The 17,576-nt window shown below is 43.0% G+C and overlaps 1 protein-coding gene across 6 annotated transcripts in view; it reads left to right on the top strand.

The window, feature by feature from the left end:
- PPP1R12B (protein phosphatase 1 regulatory subunit 12B) overlaps positions 1-17,576 on the top strand; it is a 183,869-nt gene that overhangs the window by 154,213 nt on the left and 12,080 nt on the right. For 5 of the 6 annotated variants that reach the window (XM_019546390.1, XM_019546389.1, XM_019546391.1 and 2 more), the window contains 4 exons: positions 953-1,100; positions 4,588-4,692; positions 6,040-6,093; positions 7,465-7,515. In XM_019546390.1, the coding sequence (XP_019401935.1) occupies positions 953-1,100; positions 4,588-4,692; positions 6,040-6,093; positions 7,465-7,515 (358 nt within the window). Of the gene's footprint in view, positions 1-952; positions 1,101-4,587; positions 4,693-6,039; positions 6,094-7,464; positions 7,516-15,134; positions 16,164-17,576 lie in introns of those variants that run through there. The other variant, XM_019546395.1, reaches the window with a different exon arrangement.

Genomic DNA, 17,576 nt, shown 5'->3' with positions numbered 1-17,576 from the left:
GGTTGATTTGATTTGATAGGCCATCTCCCTTTCCCCACCCCTCTCCAAGGCTCAGAGTGGCTTACATTAAAAGCCAAAATAACTGATGCAAACAGAGTAAAATATGAAAAGAAGATAGTATAACAAAACAAGCTCACATGCACACAATATCCAAAAGTTCAAAACCAGTCCACCCCACTCATTTCTGCTTCCCTGCCTCTAACCTAAGTCAGTGTCTTCCTCCTTCTCTCCCTCCCACCCCCACAACCCAGCCTGACTAAACTCAACTCAACTCAAGCTTCCCAGGTCCCATTCATTACCTCCATAAAAAATAAATTTGGAAATGCACCTTAGACCAAACTTTGATTCCAAAGCAGGTTGCCCAGGGGAAGGTTCTTGCCTCAAGTGAACTTCCAAGTCACTTTTCTTCCCTTCAAGTTGCTGCTTATTGAGTTTAAGGGAAAGACATTAGTTCTTTCCCTGTTACCTGTCTGTTTGTTTGGTAGTCATCTATCCTTCCGGATCATGGTGTGTGTGTGAGAGGTCACCTAGACCTTTGACACGCACGCTTAAGCAGGAGTTTTGGAGGAGTGGAGGCTGCCTAGACCCCTGTTACCTGAGTGAGTGGGGAAACCACCCTATCATCCAGACAGAACCATAACTTCAAGGAAAAGATTGGAAGCAGGTGCTGCCCTGGAGAGGCTGGGCCCAATTACCACTGCCCTGAGTTTTTTCTAAAAATTAGGTGGCCAGTTGGCCTTCATCAGTCAGAGATTCCTCATGTGGAGTTCATTTCAAACTGTTTGTTTTGAGAGACCCTGAATACTATCAGCAACACTTGAATTAGCAATTTCTTTGAGCTGTCTGGCAGATATTTTCCCAGAAGGCTTGAGCTCTGACCAGTCACGTTCATACTGACAGCATTTCAAGTGTTCTCAAACTGTTCTTTAAGTGTCAGCTCTTATGTGTTTAGGTTGGAATTGGCAGGTACGAACCCTACCACCAGTGACTCCTACAGCGATCGTGCCTCCAGCCGCTCCAGTGCCTACACCCGGAGAGAGAACCGCTTGGCCTCTCTCAGCGCCAGAACAGAAGACGAGAGTAACAGGGACTATAAAAAGGTAGGGCTGCTTTAGGTGCGCTGTTTTACGCTACAACTGCCTATTCCAGTTGTAGCCTTCCATCAGAAACCTGGGTTTTAACAAGAGTTGCTGAGAAGGAACAAAAAATGGGGAATGTTTTCAGGAATGGCCTGTTCAACAACCCTCCTGTTTGCAAGGGGATCCTGCTTTAAGCTTAGCTTGTAAAGAGCTTCTTTCTCTTGAATTCACTCTGTACTAGGATCACAGAAAGTTTGTTCAAGTGCAACACTCCGCTGTTCTTTACAGCCCTGAAGAAGGACCAAGAGACTCAAGGAAAGCTGTGAAAGTGAAATATGTAGGAATGGAGGGTTAGGGATGAAAGCAGCCTGGAAATGTGCTTTGGCTTAAGCGAGTTTGCTTTGTTTTAAGTGCATGTGTGTACTTCATCTGTACTTTTCAAATGGCAGACACTGCTGTTTAACATGCAGCTATTGCCTTTTGGGCAAGGTTTGCTTGGCATTATCACGTGATAATATTTGCCTAGTGTCTGTAACCAGTTGATTTTCATGATGTACATCATCTGTTTTGAATTTGCATGAGGATGAAACTTAACTATTTTTATGGGGAAGAGCAGACATGGAAAATGTAGATGAAGAATAGCACTATATAAGAAAAGATGTCCTTGTGAGTCGCAGTGCCCTCTTCATTTTACATTTTTCCCATGTTTGATTTTATCCTTGAAAAAATTAAAGGATAAAATGAATCTTAATATGCTCCCAGATTGCACACATACATACAAAAGCAGCAAAACTATATGAAAGGTAAATGGATAGAATTATCTTAATTTCCCTACGGGTTTACTACTGAGAGGTACTTCATCTTAGTTTTATAAATATGCAGCTCCATAAGAGAAATCCATCCAGGTTATTAATGGGAATGTCCTAAAGAGCCAGTCAATATTCAGGACTCATGGTATTCCAGCACTGTTTGCTTAAATGCAGTTGCCATGTCTCTCTGAAACAGAAAACCTCAGTGGATTTAGGAATTGAATGGGAGGGCCATTTTTCTCTCTCTCTGGTGGTGCCTGGTGTAGCAACAGCAGAGAAAGCCCACCTGGTCTGGTGCACCCTGTACAAGCTACCCATTGCTAAGAAGACTTGTGGCCTGGGCTCCTGACCATAGGCACTTTTGTCTGTCACTTAGACCCAGCGGCATTGGTGGCCTGCCCTTTCTAAAGGAGGGAGGACACTCTTTTCCATGTCTTTCTGGATTGCCTCTGCCTGCTGCTGCTTGTTGCTGCACTCAGCATCCTCTTTGGCATGCTAGACCTGAACTTCTCTAAGACTGTGTACATCTTTATCCTGTACCAAGTATCCAAGAGGAGCATGATCTGCCTGACCAACTTCCTTTCCTGTTAGGCCAGGGCAAGATGGTGACTCTGAAAAGCTTCAGTAACTTGCTTACAGGGACCAGCTTCGATGCCCTCCAACTCTTGCACTTCTTGATCTAGGCACACGTCACCTTTTGAATTTGGACTCTTCATCTTGCAACCAAATGTGAAGCAGTTTGCATAATACTGGCCATCAAGGGGGGCCTCTGCAAGGTGGAAGATGGACAGCTGGTTCTACATGTGTTACCTAATGAGAGCCCTGGGGGAGAGGGTTTCAATATCTGGGTTTTTGTTTTTTGGAGGGGTGTTTTTGGTTTATTTTTGCTGACTGGTGTTTGATGCTTGGCCCCAGGCAGGGCGACGTACCTTTTACATTTTCACAATTTGTTTCTAATACTTATAAAGGTTTAACAAGTCAAAATTCTCTTCTGGCTCTGGCTCTCCTCTCTGTCATGGTCTCAGCCTCTCCCCCAGAAGCCTCATTGCTTCTTTGGTCTGGTTGCACACTGTCAAGCTGACTCACCTCTTCGACTCAGCCTGGTCTACCTAGCTCTTGGCCAAAGCCCCAGCTGGGCCTGCACTCTGTCCCCTTGGCTGAAGTGAAACCGTCCCTCCCTGTGTGTTGCCCTAGAAGACTTGTTGTCCTAGAAGACCATCTCACCACATGACAAACCCTCCCCGATGTTGCCCAGAAGACCATCTCAGCACATGACAAGCCCTCCTCAGTGACAGCTTACTCTGTCACTGTCTGTTTCTCTGGCTGTGTACAGGTGAACCGAGCATTCTGCCGTCCCTCCCTGTGCCCAGCAAGAACAGTGAAGGGATCTGCCTTGAGATCTTGTCTGAGAAGACACTGTACACATGGGCAGTCAAAGTACATCAGGCCGACAGTAATACCAAAGCAAGCCTCCCCAGCCTGAGGCACCCTGTACAAGTTGCCCATTGCCAAGAGAACTGGTGACTTCACTGCTAGCTGCTGCTTGGGGCCATGGCCATGGACACTTACGTTCACCACTTAAACCTGGCAGCATTGGTGGCCTGCTCTTTCTGTGAGGAGGAGGAGGTGGAAGAGGTCCTTTTCTGTGCCTTCCTGGACTGCCCCTACCTGCTGCCACTCTTTGCTGCCTTCAGCAGCCTCTTTAGCACACTGGACTTGAACTTATCTGAGACTGTACATCATCTTTATCCCATACCAAGTAGCCAAGAGGAGCATGATATGCCTGGCCAACTTCCTGCTGGGCAAGGACAAGGTGGTGACTCTGAAAAGCTTCAGAAACCTGCTTACAGAGGCCGTCCCTCCAACTCTTCCACCTTCTGGCCCAGACGCATGCTATCATTTGAATTTGGACTCTTCATCTTGCAACCAACTTGAAGCAATTTGCATCATGCCGGCCCTCAGGAGTACCCTCTGCTAGGTGGAAGATGGATATCTCCACGTATAACCCCGTGAGAGGCCTGGGGGAGAGGTTCCAACCTCTGGTGACATGGTATTTTTGTCACCAGCAAGTGTTTCATGTGGGACCTTTGGAAGTTCCACACACTTTGCACTTTCACCATTTGTTTTTAATATTTGTGTAATAAAATGTATCAAAAGTCTCTCGCTGCCCCCTACCTTCTGTCTCTGTCTGTCTCTCACCTCTGTCTCCTTTGACTTTCTGCCCTTTTTCTCCCCTTTTGAAATGAAAGTGTATATGCTCAGTTAGGTTATATTGGATTAATTCAATAGTTGCACCTTTTAGGTATGTTCAGTGAGATCACTGAAATAGTCTGTTGAAACTATGTCTTTTATTATGGTGAGTGGGTTACTTGATATAAATTGTTCCCTTTCATTTGCCCATTGGCTGTGGCTTTAAAACTGCAACATTTGTGAAGGATTTTTCAATGTGATCATTTCCTTTAAGGAGCCACAAGCAGAGAAACTGAGCCCCTTTGTCCCTCTTCAGAATATACTGGATTGCTTGCAGGAGTTGGTCCCCAGCCCTAAATAATGATACCTGCAGGTTTTAAAGCAACGCATATGTGTCTGTGTGTATACACGCACAAACGTATGGCCTGAAGCTGTGACTGTTAGACTGAGGCTCATGTCGTAATTCTAAAGCAGTCTCATTGACTTGTGTATCTTGTTTCCTGCTTCAGCTCTATGAAAGTGCCCTGTCTGAAAACCAGAAGTTGAAATCAAAACTGCAGGAAGCTCAGTTGGAGCTGGCTGACATCAAATCAAAATTAGAAAAAGCAACCCAGGTAAGGAGAAAAGAAGCCCCAGGAATGGTGAGATAAAGATGGAGCAATGGGTATCAGCTCATGAATCTGAGGGAAGAGCCAGTGTACTTTCTGTAAAGGAACACTACTTCACTGTCATATGGTTTGGATTCTGTAGCAATATGTAGTAGAAGGGCAAAGTATGGTTATGTCTATATTAGTTGCTATGTCAAACCTGTCTGTGAAGCACCCCCAGGGCCCTGAGTTTCTCCCCACTGTCCCACTGCTTGTCCCAAGGATCAGACTGAGGTTGCTCTGGGATAACTCCTTATCTCTGCAAGCCACAGCTCAGCTGCCCTTATACTGGATCTGCTGCAGAAAGGGAATCTCTGCCAGCTCTAGGTAGCCTCCCCTTCAGGTTGTGAAAGAAATTTTAGGTGCTCCTTTCCCTAGAATGAGAGAATATCACTTACCCAGAGATTAGATTTGCTCTTTCCACAGGCAACCATTAAGGAGACAAAGCAACAATAGGATTTATGATGTAGGACAAAAGAATTATATAAGCAAAATTGACCATACATTTACAGACAGAAAAGCAAGACAACTAACTTCTTGTCTGGCTACACTCTAGCTCTCCTGAGAGGTCTGCCAGTATTGCCAGAAGTCAGGCTTCATGCTGATTGTGCCAGCTCTGGCTGCTGGGGCTTTGGACCCTTCTCCACCTCAGGGGGGTGCACGGGAGGAAAGAATCCAAGGACCCATGACTATGATAACTTAAAAAAAACAAACCCTCCAAGTAAGCCCCTTCCCCCATCCATCAGTCTTATTGCGATTGCTCATGAATCACCAGAATCCTCCAGAAATGTCTGGTCTCCTAGAGGCAGCTGGAATTCTTCTGGCTGATGGGCCATTTCTCTCAGATGCCTTTTCTATAGAGGATTTAGTTTCTTCGTTATTGGAGGACCATGCCTTGGGTGCGCAACTCAGTAACATCTCCTTCTGCCTATCTGGGAGCTCCTTCTGCCTGTCTGGGAGTGGCAGTTGTCCTTAAGTATGCATGCCATAGTCCCTTGGCTAAACCATGTCCCAAATCATAAAGATATGCATAGACAGTATAACATCTATACAGTGATAAAAGCAGTGTAAATGGATACAGCATAATGCGGGCTTCCCAACAAGACCACACCTGCCATATCAGTACAACAAAACACAAGAAAATGTTTATGGCACCCCATGTGCCCCCCCAGGGGTAGGGCTTGTGACAAACTGTTGTGTCAAGACATCTTTCTTTCCAGGCAAGTGGGTATGGAGACTCTCCATGTTCCCCTCTTGCTTTCTCCTATGCATGCTGCTCTATTTTAATAAGTTTCTATTTTTAACTTTAAATAGCAGAAACAGGAAAAAACCTCTGACCGATCGAGTATGATGGAGATGGAGAAAAGGGTATGTATCTACTTCTTTCTCAATCCTATTCTCTGATTCTTAAGCCTCTGAGGATGTAGTCTATTATTTTCTGGAAAGAAAGTATTTAATTAAATATTTCACAACTGCTCCAGGAAGTTGAATTTGTAGTAATATTTGAGTTTTGATCTTTTTGGCTTCCCAAACTATGTAAAAACATAGTGCAGTTTTTTTTTTACCTTGTCACAAGATGCTACAGAGCCACAAATCTCTTTGTGGTGCTGAAGGGTAATTGGCTCATTGTGCAATTGTTTCCATGCCCTCCTAGTTTTCATTAACAAAAAAAAAACATCTCAGCAAAAAATTCTTTCCAGTCAAGTTGGTATTGCCTTATTATACCTTGAAATATGTACCTGTAAGCTCTTCCTCTTTCTGAGCAGTCAAATTCATTGTAGCAGATCAGACTTGAATTGCAACTCTTGCCTAAATTATAACCTTTAAACATTTTGTTTAAACTGTTTCATAAATTAGATTTTGTGAGCTTCTGCTGCTTGTGAGAATTGTGTGTTTAAATCCAATTCCAGGAGTAAAAAACTTGAATTACTTGCATTAAAAAAACATGCCAGAGTATCTCACCTCTTTTTCAAAGTAGATCTCATTTAGGCACACAAGTTTGGTCAGTAACAAAATTTGATTTCTCCTTGACCTGCAGCTTGTCCCATCAGATCTGTCCTGTGAGGAGGGTGAGCCATGAATCATGGGTTTAGAAAGAACCTCAAGGGTCATCCAACCCACTGCCTCTTCCCTATACCCTCATGGATGCTAGATGAACAGTCCTTTGCTATCCCAGATCTCTTCTCTCAAACCTCTGATGGAGATTTCACCGCATCCTTAACCAGCATGTCCCATTTCCTATTATTTGTATAGTTAGGAGGTTATGATTTCTTTTTTCTCTCTGACATGCAATCTAAGCTTAGTTAATAATAGGTTAAGATTTCTTTAGTAAATATGTAGAATACAGCAAGTAGTGGTGGGTGTTGAACCAATGATTCCAGTCCCCTGTGAGAAAATTCAAGTCAGCTCTTCAGAAAGAAGCCGTAACAATTTGTGATCGTCCTATGGTGCATGTTAATTCAAGAAGTGTAGTCTTCTGGCTCCCTGAAGTCCCCCCATGACTTCAATTTTACATACTGCGTGTCAGTTTAACAGCTGACATGTTCTATCCCAGTGATGGTTGGACTTTTTTTACCTGAAGAAATTCTTGCATTTATGCAATTTATAAAACGTATTTGAATGCTTTCCTATGAGTGTGTCTGTAGAAATATAAAGTATTATTTTCCTTCAGAGAAAAAAATGTTTTTTTTCTTTAACCTTTTGCATGATCATTGGTGTTTTTTAATGGTTTCTAAACAGGAGAAGCGAGCCCTTGAGCGGAGACTCTCTGAAATGGAGGAGGAGGTGAAGGTATGGAAGAATTTGCTCCCTTTGTTACTCCGTTTTGTGCTTTTTGCTAATGAATATAAGAGATGTCATGCAATAAAGGCATACTAATGCAGTATATTGCATTGGAGGAGATGCATACATGACCACCTATGTGTGTCCCTTTAAGCTATCGTGTTGTGTTAATGCCCATGTTCTCAGAACATGGGACATTAATACAACTGCTAAATTATTGCTCAGTTGATTCTTTTACCTATTGGCATTCTGCTGTTTTGATCCCATAACATTAAAGGCTAACCCCAAGTACTTCTGAAACCTCTTGCGGTATCAGAGGTGAGCTTTTGTGTGTTGATCCTGTGTTCTCTGATGCAGTAATGCTGGCTAAAGTTAGGCCCTTGATATTTTCCCCTTTGGTACAGAAAGTCAAAGGACTTTCTCAGGGAGGTGTGTGTGGTTTTTTTTTTGCCAAGCCAGAATCAGCAGCTGGGAGGGGAGAAGGGGGAGAGAATTTACGATAACAACACTTCTGCCCTTTCTTCCTAAAGCAAGTTACTAGAAAGCTGTTTCAATGAGTCTTCCTAGAATAGAATTGCAGCAGCAAGAGAATTTTGTTCTCTCTCATCCCACTTGGAAGCTACAAGGATGCTCAGCAGCATGTGGCCTGTCAGAGGTGGAGGTTTCCTCCTCTACCCACTCATTTGTTCTGCTACTTCTGTTTTCAGTCAATAACTATGAAGGACAGTTATCCCCACATTGTCATGGCTCAGAAGGCTGTGAGTGCTGATCTGTCAGGTACCACTGCTGAGTCAGCTGGGGATGCAGCATGTTGTGCTGCCTTTGGTAACCTAACACTTCAAACTGATTTTTGCCCTGCTACCTCATGTTATGCAAACACTAATGCTCATGTTTGCAAAATGCACCTCTTTGTTCCCTCCCCACATGCGTTCTTTCCTAGCGAATGTCATCCAAGTGGGACTTAGCTTTATCACTTTAAACGGAAAAGGGGATTCTCTATTTTGGGGCCGAGAGCTGCTGACCTTATAACCTAGCACAGCAATGATGAAAACTATTTCCTGCTTTCCTGTTTAGGATTCCAATTTTGTGAGTCTGTTGAAATTAAGCTTCACAGCTTTACTGAGCATAATTAGTCTTTGAAGTGTTTTACAACTGCTTAGGCTAAAAATAACATGCCTTTTTCCTTTACCCTCTGAAGGTAGGGGTTGGGAGTTATGGTGCTGGCGACAAGGAAGATAAGTGTCCCAAAGATGCCACATTAGAACACTGTCACATCTGCATGTTGGCAGAAAGTCAAACACCCCAATGAGGAGCACTAAAACAGAATAGGTCAAATGCAGAATCCTCAGTTTAAGTTTTCATTCCAGATAAAACATCTGTTCTGGATGGACTTCATTCACTCTGAAAGAGGGGTTATCATAGTGTGAGCCACAAGCCCCTTGGATGTGGCCCATTACCCAGGACTGTCCCTTTTGAAGTAGCTCAACTTTGGGAACCCTCGATCTAAAAGATCTTCAAATATTAGTCTGATGAAAAATAAAACATCCATACTTATGAACTGGAATGAGAACAGAGGGGAAAAGATTGGATGTGCTTATTAAAAATGCTGTACATATTCAGCATAATAATGAAGATTTCACTACTAAAGAAACCATTTGTGTTTATTGTTTTGTTATATTTGATTAACTGCTTTCCTGTAATTTTACAGCAACAGTGTTGGCATTACAAATGCATTCATTTTTTTTCTTTAGGAAAAAACCGTTCTTTAGCAACTTGGAGTGTATTAGGCCAACTAAACCCATAAACAGGAAAATTCACACCCTGTTTTGGCCCTGCCAGTTTTGTGTGCTTTAGCGCATCTGCTGTTGACATTTAGGCTTTACAACAACTGCTTTAACCATTCCAAGCTTCACTTCTGCTCCTCCCTGGGAAATTAGTTGATGACCTTGTGTTAACAGAACACATAAATGCTGACTCTGAAAGGATCTTTACTGTGGTGCCATTGTGCTTCAACTTGTTATTCATAAGGAAACTTCTTAAGAATGCTGTCAGCACTTAGATGAGCTGTAGCATATTTCTTTGCTGTCAGCCACTTATTAAAAGAAGGTTTAAAATGCTGAGCTAGACATTTTTAAATAAGGCAATGTTTGCAAGCACTTGAGACTTAGAAAGGCTATTTGATATCAATGTAATATTTTGCCTTAAAGAGAGAGAATCAGTGCTTACTGACCTTGGAAATTATGTTTGTGATACAAAAAGTATGTTGTTAAGACCTATGTGTCTGTGTCTTACTGCTGCCAACTCCTGTAATTCCATTTCTTTGCTAGTCCTATGCACTCCCACCATTTTAGCCTACTGAACTCAGACTGTACAAAATCGTAAAGAATAAGCAGTTTCTAGTCCTCCCTCCTGCTCTTGCATCAGATAGGAGACCATACCCAAGCACAGTGACTTGAAAAGATTTCACCCCCTTGCAACAAACTCCCTAGGTCTGTAAGGGCTGAGATGGCAGTTAGACAAACTGCCTGGTATTTATGCTGGAAAGCTTTTTTTTCTTTCCCATTCTTTGCTTAAGATCATTGGATCTTCCTCCTCTGTTTCATAGGATTAACCTGGTGCGAATGACATGTGTCCCCCATCACCTGCCAAAAAAATAAAAATAAAAAGTGGGGGGGGGGGATATTAAAAAGAAAAAAAAGTATGCAAAGAATTATACATATATACTTCCTCTTGCTGCAGTGGCAGAGTATAAGACTGAGCTGAGCTTGTTGAGGGTCCAGGAACCTGCTTAGTAAACAAAGAAAATTTACGTTTGTAGAACTGAATTTAGTACAAAATTCCTTTGGTTATCCCAATCTCTTTTTACACAAGATAGCATAATTTCCATTACATTCATTTGAAGCTGTCCATAATCTGCAGCAGAAGTGAGCATCCACATCTGATGCAGATGTGTATCCCATGGCCCCTCTTGAACTGCAGAGCAATATATTTTTCCCACTAGTGTAGGCACCAGGTACTGCATATTCAGGGAAGGAGCAGCTGGGTGGAGATATGTGCTGTCCTGAAGCCATGTTTTATGCAGACAATAAGTCAAGGATTCACAAAACTGGGGTGCTGCCAGGTATGAGGACATAAGCAGATAAATTAAGCTGATAAACCAAACTCATGCTTGTCCCTGCCTGGATTTCCTCCCACCCCTACTGCTTATACCCCGTGTAAGGAGGTAAGCACTTTAATATATAAATTGGTTTTTGAAATTGAGTGCCACTCGCATCACAAAAGTTATGGAGGGGTGCCTTGAGTCCAAAAAGTTGGAGAACCACTGCAATAAGTAATTGCGAGAGTCTTACCTAGGATCTGGCATTTGGTGCAGGCCTGGGTTTCTAGTTATTACCAGGCTTTTAATTTTTTTTATTTATGGTTTGGTTTTTTTGAGCATGGTGATTTGGAAAGCTGTCAGCTCTGAATGTGCACACATCTCCCTGTAGTCCATCCTAGTTGGCTGCAGCCTGCCTGAGGCCTTGGTTCTGTATTTGTATTGGAACTGGAACATTGACACTAAAGCAAATGCAAGTTTCTCTCTTTCTTGTCTGTGCCTTTCCGTTTCATTTATGTTCTCTTCTTGTCATCAGCAGGATCTCACTGTTGTGTGATGACAGTGTTGCAGTACCTTAAACTAAGATTGTACAAGGGACAAGGACACTGCTGTTCTCTTAGCATCCTAGCAGTATGCAAGCACGTCCATTAAGGGTGTGCAAAGCGGGCCCTATTCGATTCGGATTTGGCCGAAATCAGGGACAGTATTCAATTCATTGATTCGGATCACTGTCCCCGATTCGATTCGGCTGAATCCAAATCAGAAGATACGATGCTGATTCGGACACAGACACAGCTTTAAAAGTTTTTGTACATACCTTGAGAGAGTGCTCGTGAGCCATGCCTGCTGTGATGCTGGGGCAGATGGAGCATCCCACGGGGGTGGGGAGGGAGGCCCTCCATATGCTCAGCGGTGAACCCGGAAGTGGACCAGAAGTACTTCCAGTCCACTTCCGGGTCTGCCAGGGAGTGCACTGGGGAATCCCCCTCCGCACTTTCCCAGCTTGGCTATCAGCTGCAGGGGGACCTTGGGTGATCCCCTCCAGACCCAGGAGGCACCAGTCACCGAGCCAGGGGGGCCCCTGGCAGACCTGGAAGCAGACCAGAAGTACTTCTGGTCCAGTTCTGGGTCTGCTGCCGAGCGTGCTGGGGAGCCCCCTGTGCGTCTATGGGACACTCCATGTGCCCCAGCATTGCAGCACTCACGAGGTGCCTTGCAGCACTGCTGCCTAGGGGTATATAGAAAAAACCTTTCAAGCTGTCTCTATATCTGAATCTCTCTGAATTGATTTGGAGCGTTTTGATTCGATTCAGAGAGATTAAAGGTTCTCTGATTCGATTTAGATTGGTCGATTCGGCTACCAAATCTCTGCCGAATCGAGTCGGGGACCAAAGCTTCGCACAGCCCTAATGTCCATGAACCAAAACTTGTCAGTTTAGATAATTTGTGACAGGGTTTTGCTACAACCAGCAAATGAGTGTGAATGCCCATAATAAAGTGCCATCTTAGCTTGAATGGATGAGGGACTGACTATGACATGCTTCCTAAGATGGGATATTACCTCCTTGGGATTTCAGCATGGTTTCTTTCCAATTCTGTAGCATGCATTTAAAGGCCATTGTTCAACTTCTGATATTCATGCATAAGCTATGCTTGTTCACATACTAGCTGTCTGCTAAATCCTTTGCAAATCCCACTAATTTTCTCCTTGCACCAAATGCAGAAATTACATGGGCAGCATAAATTACTCAGATTTGGCCCCTGGTATCTAAAGTTCACGGATGCATGCAATTAAGTGTGCTGGTGGATATTAAAGAAGGTTAAGCAGCAGTAGCTGCTTTGCAGGTTGTAATAAATACGTGAAGCTTGAAGGCAGGAATTTCTTAAGGTGATATATTTATTGTATTGGACCAACTATGTAGTTGGAATAGTTATACAAGCTTTTGAATGCAAGACATTCTTCATTTTTCAGCTGTTCCCCTCCTTGCTTACCCCTTGCTCAGCATCCTTGCCCTTTCCTTCTTGGTAGAGCAATGTGCTGATCTCTTGTAATGTATTTCTTGGACTTGGTAGTAGTGGCTAACCTCTAAAAGAGGCTCTGGTTCTTAGTCATATTTTGCCACTGGAACTTAGGGTGGAACCCCCCCACCCCCAGCACATGCTGCTTTTGTGCTGTCATAAGAATGCCATCCCTGTATGAATAATGGCTGATATTCAGCTAATGCAGAAACACTCAGACCTAACCTGGCAACCAGTGTTAACCAGCAAGCTTGAAGCCATTGTCATTTATCTGTTCACCAGCACTGTTTAGGGTTGTCTTGCAAGATTTAGAATTAAATGTCTTTGTTCCCTTACTTGCACCAAAGGAATTTATTTAGCAGTTTCATTGTATTTAGCATTGAATTAAGGCATGGGGATCCAAAGTGCAATTTGCTACAGTTATCTTCATATTTAACGCAAAGGGGCAGCCCTCTGCCAGTAAAACTATCTGCATGCAGGGCTCCCTCCTTGTCTTCATTTTATGCAGGTGTAATCCTTCAGCACTTGAGAGGTTTGCAAATGCAGCTTCTTTCTGGAAAAAGGCTAGCTGCTCCCACTGATAGAGCTTCCTTCAGTGGCTCATGCTACTTAAATTCATTTGTATTTGCTTTCCAGTGGATGCTTCCCATTCATGGCTCCATGTCATCATGCATGTGCATAGGGAGGGATATTAGGTTGTTCAAATTTGTAGGAAGAATAGAGGCTTTTTAAGCTGCCTTGACCAGAGGCTGAGATTCTTCATTCTAGAATTCAAGACCTGTTCTTGTAGCTGTTCCTCTCCCTGCTTACCCCATGCTCAAAATCCTTGCCCTTTCATGGTAGAGAAATGCGCCAACCTCATGTAATGCATTTCTTGAGCGTGGTAGTAGCTAGTCTCTAAAAGAGACTCTGGTTCTTAGTCACTTCTTGCCACTGGAATTTAGCAAAAAAACCCAGCACATGCTGCTTTTGTGCAAAATGCGCTTGATGAGCTTTAATTAAAGTGTCCCTGCCACCTTTCTGAAACACAGGGATGCTGAGTACATGTGATGTGGAGGCTGCTAGAGTGTGCTAATTAGCAGACTTGGCAGTAATTAGCGCACATCAGAGCAGAGGTCCGTCATGTGTATAGGTGCCCTGTGTGTATGCTTGTTTTCATTCATGCAGGAAAAGCAAAAACACTTTCTTTTTTCAAAAGTCATAATCTGAGTATCATTCAGGGTGTATGTATGTGTGCATGTGTATGTGCGTATGCACATACGTGCGTGGTTTGGCTTTTGCTGTTTTCTGTTGCTTTCTATGCTGTCCTTCACTGTGCTGTATTTTTCTGTAGCAGCCATAACTGTTTTAATCTCATTTTAAGGCATAAGTGGTTTTCTTTTGTCAGCTGAGGATGCCTTGTTTCTGTGCACCTGCTGCTTGGGGTGTACTCTAAAGCAGCAGTGTTCAGGTATAAATACAGAAGTGACTGGTTCACTGGGAATTGGATGGCTTAAAGCAGTGAGATTTATCTTGAGGCCCAAATTTAGCTTGCACGACTGAGAACATCTGCGTTATTATCTTTTGGGACTGGCACAGCGAACACACCAGTACGACTGGAGATGGCCAGTTATGTAAGCAGAAGCTGCTATAATTCAGGGCAGCAGTGATAAGGAACCTAGAGGGTGTGCTGGAAGAACTGTTAAGTGCTGTAATCTATTGGCATGGGGCAGCAGAATAAGAATGCAGCCAGGTGCCCAGGCCAGCTGCCACACACAAGGACACTGCTGATTTCCGTGGAATTTTTGCTCTTGTGGCTGGGGCAGTTGTCCCTTTTGCCCCACCCTGTTTAATACCAGAGGTGTATGGATAGGTTCTTGGGTAGAGTGAACCAGTGATACAGAGTTTAAAGTGACATAAACTATGTAAAGGTTTTAAATTTGCTTTGTTAGTCGAGATAGCTGTGTGCTGTGGAAGGGGAAGGACTTTTAAGTTTTTAAGGCCATAAAAAATTGTGTTTTCAATAGTAACTCTTTACAAGTTCGTTTCTATGCACCGCACCTTTAGTTTGGTTGGGAGGTCATGTAAAGAGGAAGAGTTGCCAGGATTTTTAGTTGCCCTGGGCTGCTTTCAAAGCCAGAGTCCCTGTGGGCAATGAGTCACTGATGTTAATTCTCACAATAAATCATAAGGAAAGTTCTAGGGCTGGAGATAGGGATACCATATGTGGCTTGCAAGGACAGTAAACTGGCATGCAGCCTGCAAGAGAACATTGCTCCGGTGCTGGGAGGTGACCTTTGTTAGACTGATTAATATGGCTGCTGGAGCGGGTTCAGCCCCTAACAGATTGGATGGTGCCTGAGGTCTCTTCTTATATTTCAGTGTTGTCCAGCTTCTCTGTGTGTATTTCTGCTTCTCTCCATTTATCACTGTTGGGTTTTTTTTAATTGCTTGTGAATTAAATTCACATTTCTGCATCCTTTTATATACTTGGTCTGTTCTGTCTCTGTCCATCCCGTGTTACTCTTTGCAGAATCTCCATCAACTCAAACAGATTCAAACTCTGAGGGAGATGAATGAGCAGCTGCTGGCTGAAAACAGGGCCTTGACCCGGGTCGTAGCCAGGCTCTCTGCATCCACCAGTCCCCCAGAATCAGAGGAGCTATAGCTTCTTTCGCCTCCTCCTTCCACTCTTCCAGGCAGGTCTTTGCTTTTATTGTCTGAGCTGCCCTTGAGCCTCTTTGCTCCACTTTAAGTGTCTGCTAAGGCTTGTGGCTTAAAGCATAGCATGTGGCAAGGGGGGAGGCTAAAGGATTCCCCAAACCGTGTTTGAATGCAGGGATTTAACTCAGCACTTGTATTATCTGGTCTTTGCTTTGCTTTGCTTTCGAACTGCTGGCCTCAACTCTTGAACTGCTTACATTCCTAGGGATGAGTTTTCCTTGTGTGGGCTTGGAAACAGAGAGCACCATCCTCTGTAAATAAAAGACTTGTTCTCCAACTGTAACTTCTCTCCTGGAGACCATGCTGAGCAGAGGGAACAGTAAAGGTTGGAATGGATGACAAATGGTTACTAAAATTTAGAAAATCCTTCTGGATCCTCCCTTGTGATTATTAATACTGATAAATGGGCATGTATGTGACTCGTATTCTATATTCCAAATAAATGGGCATGTAATGTAACTCGTATTTTGTATTCCAGTGAGCCAGCCAACATCATCCATTATATGTTCAGAAAACTGGAGTATTATTGCTGCATGTAATTGATCACAACAGCCTCCAATTAGTCATTCTTTTTTTAATCTGAGAATAGTTGCATCAAAAGTCAGTAGCTGGCAACTAATTATGACACTAAGAGTATCTAAAATCAGAGTTAATATTGCTCTAGGGATATTATATAAATGCATTTCATATTTTAAGAAAGCAACATTTTTAGAAGTCTGGCACTGAAGAACTTTCAACTGACTTTTTAAAATTACTTTCTAAAAGAAACAGTTTGAAGAAAATTTTGACTGTGATCTTGAATGCTGCAGTAAAGTATGGTAAATCCAAAGCAATCTAGCTAAGCATGTGCATGATGCATTTGCTTTTTTTTCATCTTTATATGTTAAAAGTATGGCAGAGCAATTACTGTTCAGAAGTCCAAAGATTGTCTCTTTATAACCTTTTGCACATCACCTGCCATGCAATTAAGTCTCCTTATCTTTTTTTTTTCTTGTTCAGTGTTAAAATAAGAACTAAAAATGGAAATCCTAACTAGGCCACCTCACTTTCCCATTTAAGCCCTCTGTCAATCTTGTCTCAGGTTAGTTTGGAGCAACTTGGATTTGTTCAAGCACAGCAGTTTTACGAGAGGACTGAAGAAGCAGTATGCCTAGCACCTGAAGCCAGAAGACTTACTCTTAGAAATAAGGCAACAGTTTAATAGGGGGCATGAGTAACCACAGGAACAGCCTGCCTAGGAAAGCCTGGTGAAGTCTCCATTTCTTGAAATCTTCAAATCAGGAGTGGATATCTTTCCAAAAAGCATGAGTTACTCACACAAGTGTTTGGGGTCAATACAGGAGTAACTGACTAAAACTTTGTGGCTTGTATTATGCAGAAGGCAAACAAGGTGATTTATGGTCCCTTCTGGCTTTACAGTCCCTGGCTTTAAAATATCCCTGATTTGGACCTGTTTGTTGCTTTAAGTAAACAAGGTTTCTTGGGTATACTTTAAGCAAGGAGTTTAACTTCTGTGCCTGTGTTCCCCATCTGGGAAATGGTGGTTGTTTCCCTTGTAAAATGCTTGGATCCTTGTGAATGAAAAATGACTGAAGGATTGTCATATATAATGCATCACAGTAGCAGGTCCTCTTCAAGGGAGCTTGTTTTCAGAAATCCTAATCTTTCTTTCTTTCTAGTTGTTCCTTCACCTGTGTTATATACATGAGACAAAACCAGATGTTTGTGAAGTAATACATGGAGGACATTAGCAGATGAGATTTATTTTGATTTCTGATGTAAGATTTTCATAAACATCACTACAGCTGAAGCCCTGAGGGCTGAACTGGAATTCAGTGTTGGTTCAACTCTTATCACTTTCAGTAGTGTATTTACCATAAAAGCACTCAATTGAAACCTTCCATATTTCACCTTGATGTATAAGATTTACCATAGACCAGTGGTGCTCAACCTTTTAGGCCCTACTGGCTGGATGAGTTGCGCAGGCCAGATCCTGGGCTCAGAACCTGGATTGGGCCCCACATTGTCTGGCTTGGGACAGACATTACACACAAACTGGTTTAAGTGATCAGAAACTAGTTTAAACCTGTAACAGAACAGATGTTCAGTGCATGTAAACCAGTTTGAAAATGGCTAAAACCAGTTTGAGATGCACCTGGTTGAATGTAGTATCAGACTTGTCCAATGTCAGGGAGGAATAGGACCTCTGCTAAATGGGCAGAAACAATTGGTGACGGACAGAGGGGACAAG

The sequence above is a fragment of the Crocodylus porosus genome, unplaced genomic scaffold (genome assembly GCF_001723895.1).
Source record: "Crocodylus porosus isolate Cpor-Errol unplaced genomic scaffold, CroPor_comp1, whole genome shotgun sequence".
Lineage (NCBI taxonomy): Eukaryota > Metazoa > Chordata > Crocodylia > Crocodylidae > Crocodylus > Crocodylus porosus.
This window is presented reverse-complemented; position numbering and strand designations above follow the sequence as displayed.